The sequence below is a fragment of the Carcharodon carcharias genome, chromosome 10, assembly GCF_017639515.1.
Source record: "Carcharodon carcharias isolate sCarCar2 chromosome 10, sCarCar2.pri, whole genome shotgun sequence".
Classification (NCBI taxonomy): Eukaryota; Metazoa; Chordata; class Chondrichthyes; order Lamniformes; family Lamnidae; genus Carcharodon; species Carcharodon carcharias.
In genome coordinates, this window is record NC_054476.1 from 120750724 (window position 1) to 120778307 (window position 27584).

At 43.6% G+C, this 27584-nt stretch overlaps 1 protein-coding gene across 2 annotated transcripts in view; it reads right to left on the reverse strand.

The window, feature by feature from the left end:
* Positions 1-27584, reverse strand: part of castor2 (cytosolic arginine sensor for mTORC1 subunit 2) — a 200348-nt gene that overhangs the window by 141833 nt on the left and 30931 nt on the right. The window contains exon 1 of one of the 2 annotated variants that reach the window (XM_041197679.1): positions 6492-6760. The exons of the other annotated variant lie outside the window; for it this stretch is intronic. Within the exon in view, the coding sequence (XP_041053613.1) occupies positions 6492-6517 (26 nt within the window). The 5' untranslated portion in view covers positions 6518-6760. Of the gene's footprint in view, positions 1-6491; positions 6761-27584 lie in introns of those variants that run through there. 2 annotated transcript variants of the gene reach the window in all.

Consider the following 27584-nt stretch of genomic DNA (forward strand, 5'->3'; position numbering starts at 1 on the left):
TGCTTGTCAGGGATTTGAACTAACATTTTGAAACATATATTAGGTTAACCGACAGTGGATACAATCATATAAGTCCCCTGCGCATACCTTTACTAAGTATTGTTTCCACATCTATAGTGCTTTGTGACTTGGTCAATGTAGGGCTAGGGGTGACACCTCCTCCTCTCATTTCAGATACCCAAGTTCAAGCCTATCCCAGACTAATCGGGTGAAAGTCTCCAGCCTCTGCCAGCTGCAGGATGTGTGTTTCAGCTGTTTCAGTCCAGTGATCGAGAGTCAGAAGAGTAAAATTGCCCATAATGTAAAGCCAACCTGGCAATTCCAAACAGGAAAGCCAGAAGGACTGCTCCCGCAGGGAATAGAAAGAAATTGTACAGGTATCACTAGATGGTGCCCTTTTTAAGGATTAGCTTTTTTAAATGTGCAAACAGAAAAGCTACTTAATTACTACTCAGTGAATTAGAGTTGCACAAATCTAAGAAATCTTGAAACACAAGAGCCACTGAATAACGATTATACAACATATTTATTAGAGCTGGTATTGAACTCATGTAACAAGTTACAGATAAAGCAAACCTCCACTTCACCACAGAGTTCAGCAGGAGAACTGAGCAAGATTTATACTGCCCAGGATCAGCAGTGTGCGTGAAGAACACTGGTGATCACTTTCTTCACTGATGAAGAAAGAAAAGACAAAAACAAAAACAAAGCACAATGTTTAGTGAGTGCAACTAAATAGTAATTTCCATGCTAAATTGTAACATCCAAAAGAAAGTGTCCAAATTTAAAACTATTCTGATCAAAATGGTGGGTGTTATACCTGCTAGGCTATGCACTCATTCCAGTTTATGAGGATAGTAGGCAGCTCTGCACCAACAACAAAGGCACAATAAGATTTTCAAATACAGGAGCAGCAGAAAGGAAGAGCCAAAGGCAGTCAGGAGAGCTAGAAGAGCTGTCCAGTCTGTGTCCCCCCCAGAGCAGCCACCGTCTGACAGAAATCAAAATGTGACATCACAGGAAAGCAGATAAGTGGTTAGTTGGTGGATATTTTGCTCGTTTATCTTTAAAACTCATCCTTTGGGGAACAGAGAGAACCAGACCTGTGGGAGACACTACTTGAAAACAGAAAAGAGAGGGTGAGGCTCGGGGCCTTCACTTACCTTCGGGGAGCAGAGAAAACCAGACTTGACCTACTCAGGAGCTGGCCGAATTTCAAAAAAAAAATCAGAGTGACATCACAGGAAATCTCTAAGTTCATTGGTTGGTGAGAAGCTACTATTAGGGAGTGTCTTTAAATAACTGAAAATTAGAAAATCATGTTATTTTTAAAGAAGTAGCTACTTAGACTTAAGTAAGAAACACAAGCAAGAGGGAAGTAAAGTTAAGTCAAGGCCAAGTAAAATAAAGTAATAGAAGTAAACCAAAGGAAAATAAAGTTAATGTAACTGAAGTAAAGTTTAGACATGGCAGGGCAGCTCGGTCGTGTGGAATGCATGTCCTGTAATGTGTGGGAAGTCATGGATGCTACTAGTGACCTAGATGACTATGTGCGCTGGAGGTGTCACCAGCTGCAGAAAATTGAGCTCCAGGTTTCGGAGTTTGAGAGACAGCTGGAATCACTGTGGCGTATCCGCGAGGCTGAGAACTTTGTGAATAGCACATTCAGAGAGGTGGTCACACTGAAGCTTAGGAGCATGGAGGCAGAGAGTGGGTGACAACAAGGCAGGCCAAGACAGTCTCTTGGGGGTCCTGCTCGCTAATCAGTTTTCCATTTTGGATACTGGTGAGGGTGTTGGTTCCTCGGAGGAGTGCAGTCAGAATTACATTTGTGGCACCACAGGCAGCTCAGCTATACAGGAGGGGAGGAAGCAGAAAGGAAGAGTAGTAGTGGTAGACAATTCATTAGTTAGGGGTGCAGACAAGCTTTTCTGTGGCCATAGACGTGACCCCTGGATAGTATGTTGCCTCCCTGGTGCTAGGGTCAAGGTCGTCATGAAGAGGCTGCAGGATATTCTACCCGGGGAGGATGAACAGCTAATGGTCATGGTCCACATTGGTACCAATGACTTAGGTAGGAAAGGGGATGAGGTCCTGAAAGCAGATTTTAGGGAGCTAAGGAGATTGAAAAGCAGGACCTCTAAGGCAGTAATCTCAGGATTACTCCCGGTCCCATGTGCTAGTGAGCATAGAAAAAGGAGAATAGGGCATTGTACATGTGGCTGGAAAGCTAGTATAGGATGGAGGGCATCAGATTTCTGAAGCATTGGGACTGGTTCTGTGGAAGGTGGGATCTGTGCAAGAGGATGGTGTACACCTGAACAGGACCAGGATAAATATCCCCACGGGGGTTGGGGAGATTGCTAGTGTGGTTGGGGAGGGTTTAATCTAGATTGGCAGGGGGGTGGGAACCTGAGGGCAGTTTCAGATAGGACAAATTCAGAGCAGGGAATGGGAGAAAAAAAATTAACGAGTGACTCTGAACGGCACAAGAAGCAAAGGTTAGAAAGTATACAACACAGGAATTTAGCAATGTTAAAAGGTATATATATATATAAATGCAAGAAGTTTGGCAAATAAAGCCAATTAGCTGAGGGCTATGATTGACACATGGCAACATGATATCGTTGCTATCATGGAAACTTGGCTTAAAGAGGGGCTCAACATCCCTGGATATAGAGTTTTCAGGCAGGTTAGAGAGGGAGATGAAAAAGGTGAGGATGTAGCATTATTGGTTAAGAAATCAATTACAGCTGTGAGGAGGGATGATGTGCTAAATAAATCATCAAATGAGGCTATACGGGTTGAGCTCAGAAATAAAAAGGGGGCAGCCACATTGCTAAGAGTGTACTTATAGGCCCCCCAAATAATGGAAGGAAATTAGAAGAGCAAATGTGTAGGCAAATCTCAGTGCAAGAACAATGGGCAATAATAGCTGGGAACTTCAACTACTCTCATATCAACTGGGATATGAACAATGTGAACGGCACAAAATCCTTGAATAGCATTCAAGGGAACTTTTTTAGCCAACAAGAGGGAGTGTAAACAAAAACTAAAATACCTGGAAAAACTCAGCAGGTCTGGCAGCATCTGTGGAAGGGAGCACAGTTAACGTTTCGAGTCCGCATGACTCTTCAACAGAACACAACATGTCCCCACAAAGAAATAAGGTGGTACTGCCAAATCTAGAGCCCCCTGGTTATCCAGAAGCATACAGGGTAAGATAAAGCAGAAAAAGAAAGCTTATGACAGTCACAAAAAACTTAATAGTGTAGAAAGCCTAGAGGAGTATAGAAAGTACAAGGTGAAGTGAAAAAAGGAAAGTAGGAAAGCAAAGAGAGGATATTAGAAAATATTGGCAAGTAAAATCAAGGAAAACCCAAAGATGTTTTATCAGTACATTAAGAGCATGAGGATAACTGAGGAAAGGTTAGGACCTATCAGGGATGTACAAGGTAACGTATGCATGGATACAGAAGATGTGGACAGGTTTCTCAACGAGTACTTTGGCCAGAATTTTCCTGTCGGCAATTCGAGGGCGGGGCCCGCTTGCCGACAGGAAAATGATGCAGGAACCCGATGTCATCCCGGTCCATTTAAATATTGAGCAAGGCGGGCGGACAGCGAAATCAGCTGTCTATCCGCCGACCTGTCAATGGCCAACTAAGGCCATTGACAGGCTAATTAAGATCATTAAAGGCACTGCCTGTCCACTGCCTGGCGGGCAGGCCAGGAGCCCCAGAGGGCTCCTGATAATACATGAAACCTCATCCACTAGCAGGATGAGGTTTCATGTCCGTTTTTAAGAAGTTTAATAAAGTTTATGTCCTTTTTATTAACATGTCCCATCTCGTGTGACATTGTCACATGACGGGGACATGTTAATAATTTTTATATTTTTCTATTTTTAACGTTTTTTAACACTGTCAGATCTCCCTGAGACACCACTTAGTGTGAGGGAGCAGTGTGCTCTTTCGTGTGCATACGCGAAAGAGCACATTTTGATAGATGGGGAATCCCTCCACCCCCTGCACAGGAAGTGCATAGCGCTTTCCGTCGGGCAGGCCGCTGGGTGGGTCTTTATTGGCCCGCCCATTCAAAATGGCGGCGGGGCCTGTTTCGGCAGCGGAGTTCGGCTGCCCACCCGCCGCCGACCCAGTGGGGCTCGCCCGCCCATCGAGGTAAGAATTCTGGCCTTTGTCTCTGTTCTCACAAGGAAAGGGATGATGCAGACATTCTCATTAAAGGGGAGGACTGTGAAATATTAGATACAATAAACATAATGAGAAAGGGAGTACTGGAGGGACTGTCATCCTTAATCACCAGAGCCTGATGGATTATATCCCAGGCTGTTAAAGGGAGCCAGGGTGGAAATATCGGATGCTCCGAGGATCATTTTCCAATCCTCACTCAAAACAAGCGAGATACCAGAGGATTGGAGGTCTGCAAACGTTGTACCATTGTTTAAAAAGGGTGTGACAGAGAGGCCAGAAAATTACAGGCCAGTCACTCTGACTTCTATGGTGGGCAAATTAGTAGAATCAATTCTGTGACAGGATAAACTGTCACTTAGAAAGGAACGGCTTGATCAGGGATAGTCAGCATGGCTTTGTTAGAGGAACATCGTGTCTTACTAATTTAATTAAATTTTTTGAGGAAGTAACAGGGATGATTGATGAGGGTAGTGCAGTGGATGTTGTCTACATGGATTTTTGTAAAGCATTTGACAAAGTCTCCCATATGGCAGACTGGTCAGAAAAGTAAAAGTCAATGGGAAACAAGGAAACGTGGTGGGTTGGATCCAAAATTGGATCAGCAACAGGAAACAAAGGGTAATGATCAATGGCTGTTTTAGTGAATGAAAAGCGGTTTCCAGTTGCATTCCACAGGGCTCAGTGTTGAGTCCCTTGTTATTTGTTGCATATATTAATGATTTGGACTTAAGTGTGGGAGGCATGATTGGGAAATTTGCAGATGACACAAAAATTGGCCATGTAGTTGATGGTGAAGAGGATAGCTGTCAACTCCAGAATGATATCAATGTTTTGATTTAGTGGGGAGAAAAGTGGCAAATGGAATTCAATCCAGAGAACTGCGAGTTAATGCATTTGGAGAGGGCAAACAAAGCAAGGGAACACACAATAAATGGAAGGATATTGGGAGGGGTAGAGAAAGTGAGAGGCCTTGGAGAACTTGTCCACAGATCGCTGAAAGTGGCAGGAAGGTGGATAAGGTGGTAAAGAAAACATATGGACTGCTTTCCTTTACTGAATGAGGTATAGAATACAAAAGCAGGGATGTAATGCTGGAACTGTAAGGCCAGGATTTTACAGCCCAGCCACAGCGTGTCTCCTGCCGGCAGATGTGGCGAGCCATTTAAATCTCCATTTAGTTTGGCAGGACCGTAATATCCCACCAGCTGGCAGGGGCCATAACATCCTGGCCGATAAGATGCTGGTTAGGTCACAGCTGGAATTTTGTGTACAGTTCTGGTCACCACATTACAGGAAGGACATAATTGCTCTGGAGAGAGTACAGAGGAGATTTGCAAGAATGCTGCCATGATATGAAAATTGCAGCTATGACAAAAGATTGGATAGGCTAGGGTTGTTTTCCTTAGAACTGAGGAGGCCGAGGGGTGACTTAATTGAGATGTACAAGATTATCAGAGGCCTAGAAAAAAAGCGGGGCAAATCCACACCAACGATTACCGCCCTATCGGTCAACTCTCAATGATCAGCAAAGTGATGGAAGGTGTCATTGACAGAGCTATCAAGCAGCACTTACTCAGCAATAACCTCTCACCAATGCTCAGTATAGGTTCTGCTAAGGCCAGTTGGCTCCAAACCTCACTATAGCTTTGATGCAATCATGGACTAAAGAACTGAATTTTCGTGGTAAGAGTCGAGTGGCTGCCCTTGACATCAAGACAGCGTTTGACCAAGTGTGGCTGCAGGGAACCTTGGAAAAATTGAAGTCAATGAGAATTGGTGAAATCTCTCCACTGGCTGGGGTCATACTTAACACAAAGAAAAATTATTGTGGTTGTTGAACACCAATCTTCTCAGCCCCAGGACCTCACTGCAAGAGTTCCTCATTCAGTATCTTAGGCCCAACCATCATCAATGACCTTTCTTCCAGGTCAGAAATGGAGGTGTTTGCTGATGATTCTACAGTATTCAGTACCATTTGCATCTCCTCAGATACTGAAGCAGTCTATGCAGCGTTCAACAAGATCTGGACAATATCAGGCTTGGGCTTATAAGTGGCATGTAACATTCCTGCCAAATAAATGCCAGGCAATGACCATCTCTGACAAGAGAGAATGTAAGCATCTCCCCTTGACATTCAATGGCATTATCATTGCTGAATTCCCCACCATCCACATCCTGAGGGTCATCATTGATCAGAAACTGAACTGGACCAGCCATATAAATACTGCGGCTACAACAGCAGGTCAGAGGTTGTGAATCCTGTAGTGAGTAACTCACCTCCTGACTCTCCAAAGTCTGTTCATCACCTATAAGACAGAAGTCAAGAATGTTATGGATTACGCCCCATTTTGCCTGATTGAGTGCAGCTCCAACAACACTCGAAGAAGCTCGACACTATCCAGGATGAATCAGCCCACTTGATCAGCACCCTATCCACCACCTTAAACATTTAGTCCCTCCATCACGGGTGCGCAGTGGCTGCAGTGTACCATCTACAATATGCACTGGAACAATGCACCAATGCTCCTTCAACAGCAACATCCAAACCCGCAACCTCTACCACCTAGAAGGACAAAGGCAGCAGACACATGACTGCAAGTTCCCTTTCAAGTCACACACTATCCTGACTTGGAACTATATTACCATTCATTTACCATCATTGGGTCAAAATCCTGGCAATCCTTTCCTAATATCACAATGGTTGTACCTATACTAGATGATCCAGGTGAACAAAAAGGTGGCTCACCACCAACTTCAAGGGTAATTAAGAATGGGCAATAAATAGTGGCCTTGCCAGCGACACACATCCCATGAATTAATATTTTAAAAATCAGTTGTAACATGAAAAATACTTTCCCTGGTCATATCTAGGACAAAATTCTTTCACGTATTTGATTTTTTCAGTATTAATAAGATGCAAGATTGGAACTTAGATATCGGTTTAGCTTGCCAGTTTAGTTGCAAGTTATGGACAATGATATAATGTGGATTCTCAAGGTGCTGTTTGACTTACTTTTGTTGAATAATGTGCAAAGCTGTGTATTTGCTTGTCGTTTCATTTCATCAAAGAATTCCAGAGGCCATTCTAAGAGGAAATGGTGTGGTGTGGTCCAGCACTGCTGCTGCCCTTTATTCCTGCCTTAGTGTCCAAATAAACAGCAGGGAAAAGGCCTGCATATTTTTTTTTCACATTTTGGTATCTGACTGCAAGTGCAAAGTTTTGTTGAATAACGTCTTACACATGCAGCAGCAACAGCTGATGGCAGCGGTTGTGTTACACAGTACAGTAAGGCAGTTAAGGATGATGCTTCTCCTGCACCTCAAATGTATAATGATGTCCTGATTTGGTCTTCAGGCATCACAGGAGCGAGGCAGATGAATTAAGGAACATATCGCATTGCTGCAAAATGCATTTAATTTTCAAAATGCTCAAGTCCATGTTTGCCTCCTATATCAGAAAAAAAGTCAATTTAACCAGCTAGCCACAACATCAGGCATTCTTTCCTCAGATATATCATTCCAGTTAGCTCCAAGTGCCTTTGAGTTACAAGAAATGTCACTCAAACTGCAACAGCCAAGTCAAATTCCACAATATTCCCAAATTCCGTAATTTCCTCCAGTCAGACTTCATCATTTGCATCCTATTCCACAATAAGCCCCATTCACTCATCACCACCGGTTTGAGCAATCTCCACCAAACCTCCAAAATGTTAATTTCAAATATTTTTCCTTGTTTATAAACCACTCATAAAGAGTTCCCTTTTCACCCAATCTCTGCAAACTTCTTCAGCTTCACTCTCAGCTCTTCGAGTCTCCATTCCTGTCCATCTTCCATGACCCTGCTGGCCATCTCAGCACTCTAGACTCCGATGCCAAACCCCAGCTTGCTCCAACTTTCCTCTCCAAAACGCCTTGGCAAAAGGTATCTCCCTGATCACAGCTTCATCCATCACCTCCCCGCCAACATTCACTTGTTCCTGTTCCACTCCTTTGTGAAGCTCCTTGGGGTTTATCGCAACATCAAAGTCAGTGTGTTGCTTGTTGATGTAGTCAGAATTTGGAATAAAATATGCTGAAAAAAAAAACGTTAAACTTAATCCACAAAAAGAGTAATTCTGCACTTGTGGTGCTAAATGATTAAATAACCGTGGTCCTATATGCCAAGTTCTGGTAAAGTCCTGAGGTGCCGGCCTTTACACTACTCAAATCATAACAACAAGCAGATGGTAAAGTGTGTGGTTCACTTTACTTGGGAGCTGCTGATATAAGATATAGGTGGAAGCAAAATTATTGTACACATTGAGGGGCGGGTCATTTTTAAGTTAGTCACTCTGGCAAGCACTGCTGGAAACTGCAAGAGCCAATGAGGAGAGCATTAAATGGACACTTTCTCCTAATATTCTCATGGGCCCCTCTCATCATTGGCCTTCTCTATGTCCTGCAATAAATCCCAAGATGCAACACTCCCACTGCTACCAGACTTGATGATCAACAAGTTCATCACTCTTCAATGTGCATTTCACAATTGAAACATTCCACACAGGATGCAACTTCTGTTCTAACAAACACTCACTGCAAAAAAATCCAAAGTGTATCTTATCCGGCCACTGTCTTATATCATGGCACAAGTCTATATTTCTTCTCGGTGCTACTTCCATGGCTGAAGCCTGAAAGGTGGTCACGAGCTGAGTGTCTATGAAGATTCCCGTGATCAAGGTGGATCTCCATGTCTGAGCATGGCCTGGTAATGGGACTGCTTCAAGCCACCCTTCTGCACAAGTAGGGTGTCAGCTGGCCCTGCCTGCTTTCTAGTGCATGGAGTCATGGGAAGGATGGGGCACTGATGAGGGGATGCTGTCACCATAGAGTTAACACCCTAGTCATTGACAGATTCAATCTGCTCCTGTTCTCCACCATGTTTACTGATCAAATTCCACAGTATCAGTGGCATTCCTGAAACCCTCATCAAGGGCCCTGTCCAGTCAGTCATGGTAGTCAGCTATTCTATCCAAGGAGGTGGTAAAATTGCAGGTAGCAGTCTGCGAATTTATTAAAAATGCAAAGAGTAGCATAACAGATTCGTCATGAGAGACTGAACCACAGATGTCCTTGGAGCTGGCACTCACTCAAAGCTTCAATGCATATTTTTCAGACAATATATGAGAATGCTATACATATGGGCTCAGCACAGGCATGATGGGCTGACTGGCCTCCCTTTGTACTGCATGATTCTTACTCTTCACACTAGCCAACATCCTGTTGAATGATCCTGGGCACATCATCTAGTGGCTCAAAGAATCTGTAGCATTCTGAAAACATCTTGTTAAACGTTGCGCCCTGGAATTCAGGATCCCTGCCCTCACCAGCTGTGGATGAATGAGAGAGAACTTTCAGATATTTCTTGCCTTGCCTGAGCCATTTCCTCCTGCACCTGCTGATTTGTGCTCTGTGGATCATCCTGCTGCAGTGAAACTATCTAAACCCGCTGGGATGGATAGATGTGTGCAGTTGCTTTCAAGCTTGAGGTTTGGTGCCAGGGTGCATGACATAGTGACTTCTCCTGCCATACCTGTAGATAGAGAAAAAGGGAAAGCGGACAAAGGCTTAGCACCAAATCCTCTTTAAAACTTGTCGACAAACAGCCTTTACCAAACCTGGTGTTTAATCTCAATTTTCATGCAAATGTGTTGCTAAATAGGGCAGCAAGTAAAGAAAGTGTTGGACAAGGTTGAAACTTGGGCCATGCTTCCGACTTCTGCTTCCCATTCCAAGGCCCACTGTGGGAGTTGAAGGGCCTGTTCCTCGAATAGAATCAGAGGATGCATGTGGCCATACCTCCTCTCCCCCTTGTTATGTGTAGCATCCTCCTGCAAAAGCAGAGGTATGTATTGATTAGCTCATCCTGAAGGCTCAGAATCTACTTCTAAGTATTTTTAAGACAGAAATATAGAAGTGATTTTGGGTCCCTGCAAATCAGGTGGATTTGACAATGCAGCATTCAGCATATGCTGGAATGGAGGGAAAATTGGCCCCACCACCTCTCTCGCACCCCACATCATTTTATCTAACATCAAACCATGAATGAATCACAATATTCTGAGTATTGGGAAGACCAGAGCCATCATCAGTCCCCAAAATAAGTTGCACTCACTTGTCACAAAGTTCATTCTCTACCATAGCAACCTGTTCAGGTTCAGCCAGATCACAGATGGCCTTGGCACCTTGTTCAGTCCAATCCTGGCATCCTGTGCAACATTCAGAATACTCATCTCCATAGAAACGCCTGATGCCACCTCCTACTCAGTCTCTCTTACACGGAAACTTTTTGGTCACCTTTAGACTTCATGATTTGAAAGCTCTCCTGGCCAGCCTTCCATTCTCCATGGTCAATAAACTCCAGCTTTGCAGAATGCAGCAGCCCATTTCTTATCCTTTACTAAGTCCCACTGGCCAATTACTCTCTTCCTTGCTAACCTACATTGGTTCCCAGTTCCCCAATATTGTATGTTAATCTTAAAATGCTTAGCTTCATTTTCAAATTTCTCCACAGCTTTGCCCTGACTCATCTCTGCAACTTCCTCCATCTCTCCCCGCTATCTCCTCAGAGACTGTTTGATACCCATCTTTGCAACATAGTATATGGTCAACCCTCTTAGCCTGTCCAGTGACTCAGCATCCAATTCCCCACTGTTAAGTGTCTTGGGACACTTTATTATTTTAAAGAACAAGATGTTATCATTGGTGGTTGTCCCGTGAGCTAAGAGCTGCTCACAAGCTTTCTATGTACTCAATGAACTTTTCTCTCTACTGAATTCCTAGAGCTCCAACTATAAACTACCCTCAAATGCCTTGATTACAAAATATGAAATCCTAGAAGACAGCTGAAGTTGCCACAAACATGTTGCAAGCTCATCTAAGCGATTTAGCAAAGCATCTCAAGTGAAAGTGCCAGCAAAACAGATTACTTCCAAATAGTTGGGAATCTAAATGATATAGACAACTGACTAGTCAACTGCTTAATTTGTTCAATTAATCTTGCTGACCAAATCAGAATATCTTAAGTTTTTGTGTTATTCAGCCTACTGCCTGCCCTGTGTAAAATGTGCCCTAAAAACAATACAAGGCTTATCTCTGTCTGATGCCGAAGTATATCACTGAATCACAGTGCAGAAGAGGCCCTTCGGCCCATCGAGTCTGCACCGACACATGAGAAACACCTGACCTACCTAAATAATCCCATTTACCAGCACTTGGCCCATAGCCTTGAATGTTATGACGTGTCAAGTGCTCATCCAGGTACTTTTTAAAGGATGTGAGGCAACCCGCCTCCACCACCCTCCCAGGCAGTGCATTCCAGACCAGTACCACCCTCTGGGTAAAAATGTTTTTCCTCACATCCCCCCTAAACCTCCCACCCCTCACCTTGAACTTATGCCCCCTTGTGACTGACCCTTCAACTAAGGGGAACAGCTGCTCCCTATCCACCCTGTCCATGCCCCTCATAATCTTGTACACCTCGATCAGGTCACCCCTCAGTCTTCTCTGCTCCAACAAAAACAACCCAAGTCTATCCAACCTCTCTTCATAACTTAAATGTTTCATCCCAGGCAACATCCTGGTGAATCTCCTCTGCACCCCCTCCAGTGCAATCACATCCTTCCTATAATGTGGCAACCAGAACTGTACTCCAGCTGTGGCCTCACCAAGGTTCTATACAACTCCAACATGACCTCCCTACTTTTGTAATCTATGCCTCGATTGAAGGCAAGTGTCCCATATGCCTTTTTCACCACCCCACTGACATGCCCCTCCGCTTTCAGAGATCTATGGACACACACGCCAAGGTCCCTTTGTTCCTCAGAACTTCCTAGTGCCATGCTGTTCATTGAATACTTCCTTATCAAATTACTCCTTCCAAAGTGTACCACCTCACACTTTTCAGGTTAAATTCCATCTGCCACTTATCTGCCCATGTGACCATCCCATCTATATCTTCCTGTAGCCCAAGACACTCAACCTCACTGCTAATTACACAGCCAATCTTTATGTCATCTGCAAACTTACTAATCCCACCCCCACATAGTCATCTATGTCGTTTATATAAATGATAAATAATAGGGGACCGAGCACAGATCCCCGTGGTACACCACTGGTCACTGGCTTCCAGTCACTAAAGCATCCTTCTGTCATCACACTCTGCCTCATACAACTCAGCCAATTTTGAATCCACCTTATCAAATTACCCTGTATCCCATGTGCATTTGCCTTCTTTATAAGTCTCCCATGTGGGACCATGTCAAAGGCTTTGCTAAAGTCCATAAAAACTACATCAACTGCACTACCCTCATCTACACACCTGGTCACCTCCTCAAAAAATTTAATCAAATTTGTTAGGCATGACCACCCTCTGACAAAGCCATGCTGACTATCCCTGATCAAACCTTGCCTCTCCAAGTGGAGATAGATATTCTCCTTCAGAAATTTTTCCAATAGTTTTCCTACCACTGACGTGAGACTCACTGGCTTGTAGTTCCCAGGCTTATCTCTATATCCCTTCTTAAATAGCGGAACCACATTAGCTGTTCTCCAGTCCTCTGGCATCTCCCTCGTAGCCAGAGAGGAATTAAAAATTTGGGTCAGAGCCCCTGCGATCTCCTCGCTTGCCTCCCTCAGCAGTCTGGGACATAAATCATCCGAACCTGGAGATCTTTCCACCTTTAAGCCTGCCAACACCTCCAATACCTTGTCACTCCCTATATCAATTTGCTTAAGAACCTCTCCCCGAGTTTGATACCTTCATCCTCATTCTCTTGGGTGAAGACGGATGTGAAGTATTCATTCAACAATCTAGCGATGTCCTCTGGCTCCACCCATAGATTGCCCCCTTGGTCCCTTATGGGCCCTACTCTTTCCCTGGTTATCCTCTTCCCACTGATATACTTATAGAATATTTTGGGATTTTCCCTACTTTTACCAGCCAAAGCTTTCTCATATCCCCTCTTTGCTCTCCTAATTGCTTTCTTAAGCTTCACCCTGCGCTGTCTATACTCCATTAATGACTGCTGATTTGCTTCCCTTGTACCTGCTAGAGGCCTCTCTTTTCCTTCTTATTGTAACCTGAATATCTCTGGTCATCCGTGGTTCTCTGGGCTGGTTACTCCTTCCTATCACCCTAGAGGGAACACGTTGAGCCTGTACCCTCCCCATTTCCTTTTTGAACACCCCCCAACTGTTCCTCTGTAGATTTTCCCACAAGTAACTGTTCTCAGTCTACCTTGCCCAGATCCTGCCTTATTTTACTAAAATCCACTCTCCCCCAATTCAAAACATTTTTTTGCAACTTGTCAATTTCTTTGTCCATAACAAACATAAACTGTACCACGTTGTGGTCGCTGTCACTAAAATGCTCACCCACCCACCACCTCAGCCACTTGTCCGGCTTCATTCCCCAGAATTAGGTCCAGCAATGCACCGTCCCTTGTGGACCCTCTACATATTTACCTAAAAAGTTCTCCTGTACACATTTCAAGAAATCCACTCCAAGCAAGCCCTTAACACTATATCTATCCCAATTAATGTTGGGAAAGTTGAAATCACCTAATATAATTACCCTATTGTTATTGTTTTTATACACCTCCACAAATTGTGCACATATTTGCTCCTCAATTTCCTGCTGACTATCTGAGGGTCTATAATAAACACCTAATAATGTGGTTGCCCCTTTTTTATTCCTAAGCTCTACCCACAAAGCTTCATTCGATGCCCCCTCCAAGATATCATCTCTTCTTACTGCAATAATGGACTCCTTAACTAATAATGCAATGCCTCCTCCTCTTTTACTCCCTCCCCTGTCTCGCCTCGCCTGACGATTCTATATCGCGGAATGTTGAGCTGCCAATCCTGCCCTTCCCTCAACCACGTCTCAGCGATGGCTACTATATCACAATTCCAAATGTCAATCCTCACCCTTAATTCATCTGTATGCTGTATGATGCAACACCAGTTCTGAGTTGTTCCCTACAGTGGAGTTCTTTAACTGTCATGATCAGTATGAAATCATTGCTGTAATGTAAGAAATAACCAGGTATAAATCAGGAGCGTGATGGAATATTCTCCATTTGCCTGGATGGGTGCAACTGCAACACTCAAAGTTTGACACCATGCAGGACAAACCAACCTGCTTGATCAGCACCCCACGCACAAGTGTAAATATCCACTCATTCCATTAACTCTGTACCACAGTTGCCTTGCATACTATCCACAGGATGAATGCAGCCACCCACTTCTTCACTGAATTAAAATCCCAGATCTCTCTACCTAACCACATTGTGGACACACCTTCACCACATGAACTGAATCAGTTCAAGGTAATTACTCACCACTACCTTCTCAGGGATAAATAAGGATAGGTATTAAATACTAGCACAAACAAAAACAGAATTACTTGGAAAACTCAGCAGATCTGGCAGCATTGGCGGAGAAGGAAAGAGTTGACGTCTCGAGTCCTCATGACCCTTCAACAGAACTAGATGAATCCAAGGAGAGGGGTGAAATATAAGCTTGCTTAAGGTGTGGCAGGGGGGCTGGGGTGGGGGGGGGGAAGAAGTAGAGGGGGGTGGTGTGGTTGTAGGGACAGGCAAGCAGTGATAGGAGCAGATAATCAAAAGATGTCACAGACAAAAGAACAAAAGAACACACAGGTGTTGAAGTTGGTGATATTATCTAAATGAATGTGCTAATTAAGAATGGATGGTAGGGCACTCAAGGTATAGTTCTAATGGGAGTGGGGGGAGCATAAAAGATTTAAAAATATTTTAAAATAATGGAAATAGGTGGGAAAAGAAAAATCTATATAAATTATTGGAAAAAACAAAAGGAAGGGGGAAGAAACAGAAAGGGGGTGGGGATGGAGAAGGGAGTTCAAGACCTAAAGTTGTTGAATTCAATATTCAGTCCGGAAGGCTGTAAAGTGCCTAGTCGGAAGATGAGGTGTTGTTCCTCCAGTTTGCGTTGAGCTTCACTGGAACAATGCAGCAAGCCAAGGACAGACATGTGGGCAAGAGAGCAGGGTGGAGTGTTAAAATGGCAAGTGACAGGGAGGTTTGGGTCATTCTTGCGGACAGACCGCAGGTGTTCTGCAAAGCAGTCGCCCAGTTTATGTTTGGTCTCTCCAATGTAGAGGAGACCGCATTGGGAGCAGCGAATACAGTAAACTAAATTGGGGGAAATGCAAGTGAAATGCTGCTTCACTTGAAAGAAGTGTTTGGGCCCTTGGACGGTGAGGAGAGAGGAAGTGAAGGGGCAGGCATTACATCTTTTGCGTGGGCATGGGGAGGTGCCATAGGAGGGGGTTGAGGAGTAGGGGGTGATGGAGGAGTGGACCAGGGTGTCCTGGAGGGAACGATCCCTACGGAATGCCGACAGGGGGGTGTGAAGGGAAGATGAGTTTGGTGGTGGCATCATGCTGGAGTTGGCGGAAATGGTGGAGGATGATCCTTTGAATGCGGAGGCTGATGGGGTGACAAGTGAGGACAAGGGGGACCCTATCATGTTTCTGGGAGGGAGGAGAAGGCATGAGGGCAGATGCGCGGGAGATGGACCGGACACAGTTGAGGGCCCTGTCAACGACCGTGGGTGGAAAACCTCGGTTAAGGAAGAAGGAGGACATGTCAGAGGAACTGTTTTTGAAGGTAGCATCATCGGAACAGATGCGACGGAGGTGAAGGAACTGAGAGAATGGGATGGTGTCCTTACAGGAAGCGGGGTGTGAGTAGCTGTAGTTGAGGTAGCTGTGGGAGTCGGTAGGCTTCTAATGGATATTGGTGGACAGTCTATCACCAGAGATTGAGACAGAGAGGTCAAGGAAGGGAAGGGAAGTGTCAGAGATGGACCATGTGAAAATGATGGAGGGGTGGAGATTGGAAGCAAAATTAATAAATTTTTCCCAAGTCCCGACCTTGCCAGTGATACCCACATAGCAAAGAATAATGATTAAAAATCGGGGTATCGGGTGAATTTGTGTTCATCAATGTAAACAATTTGAATGCTGGGAATTGGAAATGTCCGTACTATTTTCATCTCCTGCCAGATCTATTTTAGCATTGGTTACAACTCCTTCTCCTCGGCATCAACAATGTGTCAAGACTCAAGCCCCAGAAGAATAAAAACTATCCCATCAGCATGACTTTTAATTTCCCATATTAGCCCATCTTTGGGGCCTCTCAAAGTGAAAATGCTCCTATGGGCTGTGGAGCTGTGTCAACTTTAGAAACTTGAACAAGAGCATCCTAAACTCAATTTGCTGGGGGGGAAAGATGGGGATTCAGTCTCAGCTGCTTTAAAGTCCAGGTCCCAGAAACGGGACCCTCTTCTAACCCTCTGTGGAACCATATTTCTCTCGAGCTTCTTTTTGCATCATGTACTAGAAGCAATGTGATGGGTGCAGAGCACAGTGCAAATGCTGGCAACACTCACTCCTTCACCACAGTACAAGCATTGTGAGTGGGCAGCACTGCATTGAAAAAATCATGCGGCAGTGCTCAGTAAACAACAAAACCTGTTCTTCTAATCCCCTCCCCCAAAATCAGTTTTAAGAGGATTTTCAACAAGAGCAGAAGCTGTGGCTGCTACCTCCCAATTAAACAGGCAATGGTTTCCCACAAATCTCCCTAAGATTTGGGCTTAAAAAATTGTAAATAAAATGTAAATCTCGGTCACCAAATTGCTCCTGTGTCCTTCCTCAGAGAGGGATATACTGACTCAAAGAGTCAACTGGTTAAGAGCATGTCCACCAGCAACAGGATCCACAATCCAGTAATTAGACCACAAAGTATTAAATGACATGGTTCATTAAAAAATACCATAGACAAATGAAAGCAAATAAGGTTAACCGAGCACTGTAGCTCTTTCAAGCTGTTTGTTCTCACCACATTGAATGGCTGCTTTACAAACTAATGAGGTTTATGCTGCCAAAGGAATGCTCGTGAGCACAAACAGCTTGTATTCACAGTCAGCGCTTTCAAGAGTCGCTGTTTTACATCCCAAGTTTATACAGAAAACAACACTTAAAATAGGCTTTTGTTGCATTATTCTCAACTTTCAATACCAGCCAAAACTTCTTGTTTTGCTGAACATGCATTAAATGACTAATGTCATATCAATGATCCTTTTAAGATGCAAGCCTCAACCAGGAGGTTTTAAATTTAAGTAAAAACAAAACACAATGGAGGAAACATCTTGAACATGCATTTAGTTTTAGCTCAGGTACACGTGTATTGATAAGAATGGCCCTTTCAAATCCTGTCTCATTTCTAAACTGCTGGCACTCACACTTACAAAAAAACCCAGATTTTTTAATCAAGCTCCAAACACTATTTAAAATTATTTGTAGTTTAGGGTATGTAGCAGGCAGCTGTGGAAGACGGAAATCATTCTGAGATAACCTGAACTCACATTCAGGTTGCTTAGGACATTCTTGAGGCAGCAATGAACACTTCCACTGGCCACGACCGCCTGTCATATATTCAAATCTATACAGCTCAAGTACTCTGAAATCAAAACATTCTCCATACTACGCTTTATATTTAAGTGTTTTCTTTCTGCTCCCTGATACAAATACCAGGATTATGCCAAGTAAAGAGGTCTGACACATGGCATTGAAAAACCCCTTGAAACAGTCCCAGCTCTAGTGCGTGGTGTTGCTATGGCAACATTATAGACCCCAAGTACTTCTGAAAACCATTATATTCATCGGTTGTTGTTCCAGACTTATTGGGCCATTTTCCAGTCATAATGTGAAAATAGATGTGCTGCACCTCTTTACCAGACTTGTGTCTGGTATGGACGGGGTGGGGGGGGGGGACGTTGGTGGAGAGAGGAGAGAGAGAGAGGAATGGGGAGGGTGCAGGACTTAAAAGTCTGAGAAATTGGTTTCCTTACACAAACCTCCAACTCACCCTTTTCTAGTTTTAACCAAGGCCAGAATGTGAGTGGGCAGCCAGCAGAGTTGGAACTTTAAATAGGATAATGAGGCTGTGAGCCTCGTTATTGTTCAGTTTTTCAGCTTTACCTAATGGCGACTGGGTTTATTGGATGTGGAGCGATCTGGCAAATTCATCAAGACAAGAACTAGGTAGGTTCCAGAGGTAAAACTCTTGAATCCCAATCCTCTCCAATTGTAGCAACTCCTCTGTTTCAACTATCTATCTTTTCCCCCACTATCAACATCCTGGGAGTTACCATTGACCAGAAACTGAACTGGAACAACCATATAGATACTCTGACTACAAGAGCAGTTAGAGACTGGGAATTCTGAGGCGAGTAACTCACCTACTGACTCCCCAAAGCCTGTTCACCATCTACAAAGCACAAGTCAGGAGTGCGATGGAATACCCTCCACTTGCCTGGATGAATGAAGCTCCAACACTACACCACATCGACTGCTACAGTCCAAAAAGGCCACCTTCTCAAAGGCAATTAGAGGTGGTCAACAAATGCTGGCCTTACCAGTAATGCCCACACCCTGTGAACAAATAACAAAAAACCTTCAATCTGATCTTGAATTATGAATGCTAAGAGTTTGTCCAGAACTAACTGTAGGTTGTCTAGTCCATTCTTCTCTCTCTTCTTGAACAAAGGTTATAAAGGCCTTTTCTTGTGCTCATTAACTAAAGGCAAACAGTTTGATGTACAGTAGGTTTGTGGCCCATCTGATGAATACCAACAACAGTATTATGGTACTGGTAAACCTTATCACATTGCTAGGTATCCATCATTTTGGATTATCCCAACACTCCATGGGTGATTTTGGTGCACGGAATAGACCAGTTCCCAGGAAGGAAAATTACCTCAGTGTTCAAGTTACCGGATTTCCTGACTTTTACGGATTTATTTATGAATGGTACTAACGCTAAATTTGGAGAGGACAGAATGTAAAAGGTGTTTGTAGTAACTTATACCTCTTGTGTGTACTGCCAGGCCATTGCTAGAATGCATCTGGCAAGAACACCATTCCAAAGTGTGCTTTGCCGTGTTACCCCTTCCCCATTGCCAAGCGCATGAAATGTGGTCTCCTGTGCCTGTGGCTTTCATGCATTCAAGGCACTATTTATCAGATGGCTTTGTGCCTAAGAGAGCCTTTAATTTTGTTTGTATGTCACCAGGCAACAGAGGTAAACAGTGAAGCAATCTGAAGGTATTTCAATCGCATCCTTGTTCTTCGCAAATATAATTAGATTTTAAACATTTGAAATTTATCTCACTTTGAACATTATAGGAGGCAGAATAACATTCTGGAATTATAATGGTTACCAACAAAATAATGTACTGTACTGAGCAATTGGCATTTCGACAGGTCAATATGAGGAACAATCAAAAAGTACAGCAGAGTGAGGATTAAAGTTCCAGCAATTATCATCTTTGAGAATTTCTGGTTTTATAAATTATAGTTTGGAGCTGAGCAATAACCATAAACTCTTTTTGAGTTGCAACAAGCAGAAGGAATATTTGACAGGAGCCATGTCACATGATGAGGGTATCTTGTAAGGATATCTGCAATCAGCTCTGTACACAATGTTAATCCCTGAATCAACACCTTAAAAAAATCTGGCCATTGGCCAGGATTTTCCTGTTGGCGATTTGGGGGCGGGGCCCGCTCGCCGACAGGAAAATGACGTGGGATGATGTTGGGAGGAACCCCCGACGTCATCCCGGTCCATTTAAATATTGAGGAAGGCGGGCGGACAGTGAAATCAGCTGTCCGCCCGCCAACCTGTCAATGGCCAATTAAGGTTGTTAAAGACCTGCCCATCCAACCTTAAGGTTGACAGGCAGGCCTGGAGCCCCAGAGAGCTTCTAATAAAGCATGAAACCTCATCCACTGGCAGGATGAGGTTTCATGTCCATTTTTAAAAAGTTTCATAAAGTTAATGTGTTTCTTATTAACTTGTCCCATCTCGTATGACATTGTCACATGATGGGGACATGTTAATAATTTTAATATTTTTCTGTTTTTGGTGCTTTTTTACCTGTCAGTAATCTCCCTGAGACAGCACTTAGTCTCAGGGAGCAGTGCACTCTTTCGCGTGCACGTGCGAAAGAGTGCACTTTGACAGGTAGGGAATCCCTCCCCCCTGCGCAGATTGGCCCGCCCACTTAAAATGGCGGCGGGCCCCATTTCGGTGGCGGGGGTCAGCTGTCTGTCTGCCTGCCGCCGAGCCGGTGGGGCCCACATGCCCACCAAGGGCAAAATTCTGCCCATTATCTCATTGCTCTTTATGGGAGTTTGCTGTGCACAAATTGGCTGCCACATTTTATACATTACAACGGTGTCCACGCCTCAAAAAAGGAAATGCTTTGATAACTGTAAAGTGCTCCTGAGGCAACCTGATGAGGTGCTACATAAACGTAAAGCTTTCTTTCTTCATCATTTCTTTTGACACGATTGAGCCAATCAGAAAACACTAGCCCGGCATTATTCAGAGGGGGCAACCCAACATGATATGACATTTCTGATTTGTATCTGAAGACAGATCAGCACCTCATTGTATGTGTTGTGTTCTGGCTCCTTGGAGAAACATGTTTGCACAATTCAAGTCACTTCCACTTTAATCATGTCCTGTTAGCCAATCATGAGAGTGCACTTAAAGTCACATGAGACTGGACTATCAACGGATCCATGGCGGTCAGTGGTACACGAAGAGGGAAAATAATGCTGTGAAATTTTAAAAAATCATCCTATGGTTCCTATGTTTCTCCAGTTCCATTTCTTAGGGGTCCTTGCTAAAAGCACAGCTGTAGTAACACATTAAGCTTTATCTTTATAACCAAGCTCTTGAAAGGAACATGGTCGTAGACATTATGGAGGTCTTGCAAGCATACATATCCTTCTGACAGCTTCAGAATTTCAGGAACAGAGGAACTGTTGCATTGGTGGAATCGCCAGGCCCTTCCTTTTTTTCCCCCAGTTGACCTGTCTTGTCTCTGCTCACTTGGTGTCCGTGACCGATGGCCCATGTGGTATATCAGGTCAGGACAGGATGGTGAAAATTATCACCAGCTCCTGCTTTTCCATTTTAATAATTTAATAAAGCCCAGAAAAAACAGCGTTGATGATATCCCAACCAGTATAGGTTTTTTAAAGAGTTGACGTTTCGAGTCCTCATGACCCTTCGTCGAAGGGTCATGAGGACTCGAAACGTCAACTCTTTTCTTCTCCGCCGATGCTGCCAGACCTGCTGAGTTTTTCCAGGTAATTCTGTTTTTGTTTTGGATTTCCAGCATCCGCAGTTTTTTTGTTTTTATCTAGGTTTTTTAAAAATCATTTTCTATGAAAAGCCTGAAGCCATGTTTCAATGGGCTCTAGTTTAGGAATATAGGAATCAGCAGTAAGAAATCAGCAGGGGGCGGGTGGGAGGTTGGGGTGGGGTGGGAGGTTGAGGTCTGCAGATTGAGAATCTGTTTACTTTTGTTCAAAATTGAGTTTGACCTGAAATTTGTTACTGGCCCACACGGCTCTTCCTTCAGTTAGTGGCAGTGCTGCAAGTGTTAGGCCAGTGCTTCCCAAACTTTTTCCCAATGTGACCCCATTTTAATGCCTCAGACTTTGTGCGACACCAGACTGAAAACTGTGAGGGTTGAGGCGAAGTGAGTGGTGGTTAAAAGGGGTTGAGTGGGTGTGGGGTGCAGTGTGGAAGGGAGTTGTTAGAGAGTTGTTGAGCTGGGGGAGGGTGGAGAGGGGGAAGGACAGTTGTTGAGCAGAGGAGTGGAGGGAGTTTAAAATCACTGGGATAGCCCTCAAAAAAGAGAAGAATCACCTTTTTGCAGGCTGTAGTTGTAGCAGTGGCAGCAATCAGCCCTCAGAGAGCAGATGATTAAACCACTCCCACTGACAGACAAAAAAACGAAGACTTAAAGGGGCCTCACAGCTGTCAAAATTCAGTCCAAGCTGCACCGTCACCAATGCTGCCTCAGAGCTCGCAACCCCCAAAATTTCGTCCCTTGGGTCATGACCCACAGTTTGGGAACCCTTGCCTTAGGAATTAAGAAATACCACAACATGATTGATTCCAATTCTTTATAGATTAATAATTCCCTTAACACTAATATTCAGAGATAGAAGAGGCAGACAGCAAACCATTTTCTGACCAGCAAAAAAGTCTACTAGGTACATACATGCCAAATGTCTGCATTTAACACACACATCCAGGTTCAGACTCACTGGTATTGGACGGTAGCACGAAATGGGCGATGCAAATCTGCTGTTTTATTTTCCATTGACTTCTATCAGGCAGGATGTAAAACAAATGACTGGTTCCTTATTGTAGGTGCAACCATTGAAGAGCAAGTTCACATCCATCTATAAATAATAACGAGGGGAAAAAGAGGTGGAGAGGAGGGTTGGGAAAGGTGTGCAGAAGGTAGAAGTCAAAAGTGAAGGGAGAAATGGTTACATGTTAATGGCATTTAAGTCAATTATGGCAATGAAAATATAAATCAGAAGAGATTTAAAAGGGGCTGCCGATTCACTATCACCTTCCACAAAGTCAAAACCTATCCCAATCATTCTTTCCTGGCATGCTGTCCTCATAAATTCCAATTCATTCAAAACACTGCTGCCTGTATCCTATCATTCCCAAGTCCCGATTACCCAACGCCACTCTTCTCGCTGACCTATATTAACTTACACTCCCCACAAAGCTTCAAATTTAAAATTCTTGTCCTTGTTTTCAAATCCATTCATGGCCATGTCCTTCCCTACCTCAATAATCTCCTCCAATTCTACAGCCAATCCCAAATTTAAAAAACCCCATGAAATCTGCTAGATTGGCATAAAACTCCAAATGGTTTACTGGGTACTGATGTCATTCAGAGACAGGAACCCACCATCCCCAGCCCCCACATCATTCCAGTTGCACACGTCATGGTTGCTTTCTGAAGTTGTCTAGCAGGTCACTCAGTAGCGAAAACAAATCAGTGTAGGAAAAGACCACATTCCAAGAACAAATGAAAAGAAAAAGGATAATTGTCCCAAGATTTCTACAGTGCTATCGTGCAGTTCGAAGACCAGAAATTGTATAGGTAAAACGAAGAACTGCCAAATAATCCACAAAATGAAAGCATCCTAACAGTAATATATGCTCCAACAAAATATTCATCACTTAGTTCCTTTCACAAGTTTTTTTCATATTTTTCTCTTCCTCCATGCAAGGTACCAACTCATATTGAGGTAAACTTCCACAGACACCAGCATCACTGTGCCATCTTGTCCAAATGGCTGTTCTTCATATAGACACCTAAATAGTGAGTGTGCAAGGCATCATAGCTGAGCGTGAACCTGCTTACATACAAGATCCATGCATTTGAACAAGGATAGAGATTAGAAGCAGGCACTGATAATTTCTCCAGGAGGAGGAGTGGATAGGGGTGCTCCTAATTAAGCAATTGCTGGGTCCCTATGACATAAAAAGAAATCCAACACTTTGTTCAAAACTTCATTCTTATTGCTATTTTTTTAATGGACTTCCTGCTGAACCAAAAAGGATGGCTGCTACAAATCACATGATAACAAGTTTGGCCCCTTGTTCTGGAAGCTACCAACAAGAGGTACAAGAACAAAATAATTCCTCTCTCAGTCTGTGGAATGTCAAGCCTCATTATACAGACACCTTGTAATCAACGAAAGAAGAGGAAGTGCAGATGAGCTAGCTTCCCAACCTGAACTATCACAAAAGAGAGATCAAAACTTGTTATACTGGAAGAGATGTTAATAGCCACCTTGTCACTCTCCTAAGGGGAACAATGAAATTCTGGCCAGAAGCACGGAACCTGATTATCAAGCTGCAATTAACTATAAATGGGCCATGTCACATGACCCAAGCCTCTGGCCGTATGAACAGTTTTAACATTACATCTTTGGCCTCACAGATACGCTGCAGTTTTAAAACCAACTAGAAAGGACTCCAACTGACCGGCTGAGCAATGACCATCTCTCAACTCCACAAAGCTTGCTTGATTTTAAAAGTCTCTATTCAATGCCTGCTGAGCGCTCTAAGCACAGAAAGCCCACCATGTTTCATCGTCATTTGTTTCAAGGATTTTCGTGTTGCTGTCTTCAGCCAGAAACTCATCGGGACTAAACTTTGCCACAAAGGAAACACTCTCTGGACTTTGACTTCTCGGACTCTGGAAATCACATCATTTCTGTGGTTCCTGCACTATTACTATCCATAGTTGTAAAAACTTTATTTTCTATGCCATGCCTCCATCCCTTACTGTGTGTGTACTGGTGCAGGACGTTGCAAACACTCCTCCCCAAGTTTTGAATATGAAACAAAGCAACATTCTAAGTTAGTCACAACGCGGGTTTGCTGTGAGTTATTAGTAAATTGGATCGTACTAACCGAGGCTTTGGGAAAAGATGCCATAGCATACTTTAAAAATAGTTTAAAATACCTTCTGCTTAGGTACTGTTTATGAGAGGAAAAAAGTACATTTCGCCTGCCTCTTTCCTGTACATAACACAATCATTTATGTCATTTATCCTGGGCCTCCACCTGAGTTATGCTGGGAAGCCAGGAGAATCTTGGAAGCTTTGCCGATTTTCCCCTTCTTTAACCCGGCACACCTCTGACAGTCACATCACCCATTAACCACCTCTCTAGAAAAGATCAGCTCACTCAGGACAGGGCTGGGAATAAAGCCAATACATTACAGACTCTGCTGACTCAGTTCCATGGAGAATTAACTTAGTCACTGGGCAGAGACTTTCTTTTTCAAAATATCAGTATTTACAGTGTTATCGAACACAACATCTAACATTCTGGCACTTGCACCTTTTCAGATTCATAAATAACCTTGCTACAGACACAGCGCTACAGTTATCTACAAATAGCTTAGTTATTTGCTTCTGCCAAAAACAGCAATGCAGCATGAAAATCACAATGTTCCCAATTACTATTAATGCAGTGAATCCTTCCAGAAATGTAATCTTTTTAATTCATGCTTAATATGGCTTTGTGGTATTTTAATATTTCTGTTTTCTTTAAACTTCCCATATTCTTTAAAACTTAGAGTGATGGTGAAGCAAAGTATGTTCATTTTGAGTATTCCCTGACATATGTTTCTTCAAGAACATCCTTGTTCCTTGGTTTTTCTACCTGAAAATCAAAAATTTTACCAGTTGCCTATAGCCAGGAAACTTCAGCTATTACAGGACACCCTTTCGCCCACTGGTAATCTTTATGCATTTCAATCTCAATTTGCTTACAAAACAGAGTCCCTTTAGATGTCACAGTCAGCTGGAGAGCCATAGATTTCACCACACTCAAAACTCCTACCTCCCAGATGGTCCCTGATGCCAATCCAGTATTTTTCTAACAGCTCACACAATAACACAGAAAATCTGTAATTACATTCCACTACTGTAACCATGGCAGGAGCTTTGGCCACTAGCCTCCGTTAGCATCTGAACTCCTGGGGGTAGTGGATGAGTGCACATGCCAATAGCAGAGCAGCTTGGATGCCCAGGGGAGAGGATGATGGGGGAGGATTCGCAGAGAAGGCCAGTTGCTGGGAGAAGCACCTGCAACTATGGATGAGGAAGCCTTCTAAAAAAAAAATCTTGGCCCGATTTCCAGAAAGCACAGGAACCTTCTGGCAGCTCATCTCACATTGCGGCTTGATGACTTAAGGAAACTGGGCTTTCATTTGGTATCATCAACAAGGCTGTAGGCTTATTACGTAAACAGGTTGATGGTGGGGCAGGACTCAATGCTACAGCGGGAGGGTCAGCAAAAGTCAAAGAGACAGTGGGCCTCAAATCCAACAGGATGTGGTCCTGAAATGTACAGACTATGCCTGCTTTATGCACATCATACCCTTGGGGGAGGGGGAAGGCGGGGTCGGTGGGGCAACAGAGACAGGGGTGCAAAAGGGGGGAGGGTGGGGTGGTCAACTGAGGCACAACTGGCAGGAATTTTGTCAGCTAATATCATTCTCCAATTCCTACCTCTTACCCCAATGTTCCCAGCAGTGGATCCAGGTGCAAAATGCCATGAGACCCCAGACCCCAAAAAAGCCAAAATGCTGGAAATCTGGCATAAAGTGGTCTCAATCCAAATCCCACACCTGCCAAATCCCTCCTACCCAGATAACAATCCCAAATGAAGCCAAAACCTTTAGCGAAACTTGGCCAATTGCCAACTGGTGATTTCTGAATGACTGGCTGGCCTTCTGTTCGGGAGTCACAAGCAGATGTATTTGCAGCACAAAGCTGTAATTTATAATTGAACCAATGGCTTAAGAATTGCCTGCCAAGGATACATACGGAAAATCTGGGCACCTGATGCCTATAGTGTCCCAGTGCGCCCCCAGTTTTTCAATAGGCAATCACAGCAGCTCAAAGAAAAGTTGCCCCTGAGATTAAAAGAAAAAACAATGACCTTTGGGAATCTGAAATAAAAACAGAAAATGCCAGCAAATGAATCGGGGTCTGAGGCCAACATTTGAAATCAAGGCCCTTTGGCCAATTCTGATGATGGGCCTCAAACAGAATAGTGACCTTTGTAGGTGCTGAATGGATCTTTTGTGCGTTTGCAGAATTTTTCCAAGATTTATCATTATTTTGGAAACAGGGTCTGTACCACCTGCTCATATGGCCACTTATAAAGTCGAATGGCAAGAAACAAAAGTAAATGGAGCCTCCCCCTAAATTAAGCATCAGCTGCTTGGTAATGTGGTCACTTTCCAGGCATGTCCAGAGCATTAACATTTCACACTGATCATCAGCATGTCTTCAGCAACTGGACTGAACGGAATCTCCTAGAGGGGCAGTTAGGTGCCACGATCCTCCATTTACAAAGAATGTCCCTTATTCTGGAGCTTGCTGGTAGGAAGTATCAGGTTATGTAATTGATTTTTTTTAAAACTGCGGGAGAAGAAGATTTTCTGGAATGTAAGTGGTTTCATCCCATTCACGCTTTTAACTTGCAGCCACTTGGTAGCTTACGACAATAACAAAAGCTGTGCCACATGCTGTGAAGGAGTGTGTGAAATGAGGGGTGTAACTGTACACAGTAAAATACGTAATCTGAACAAAACCCTATTCATTTCAGTTGGAATTCAGAGAACGTGTAAACAGAGAATGACTTTGGATTTTCAATTTCAATTCGCTTAACTCTTTTTGAGTACTGCATTGAAAGACCTGTTGATTTCTCCAAATACACACATTTTCTTCACAGGTACTGAAACAATTCTCTGTAAATTTGCACAGCGCCGCACACAGCAGAATTGAATAAACATTTAGAACTGGAGGGATGAGATCGTTTTTAAAACTGCAATGGCAAATAGCCCACAAGGTCAAGACCACCCAGC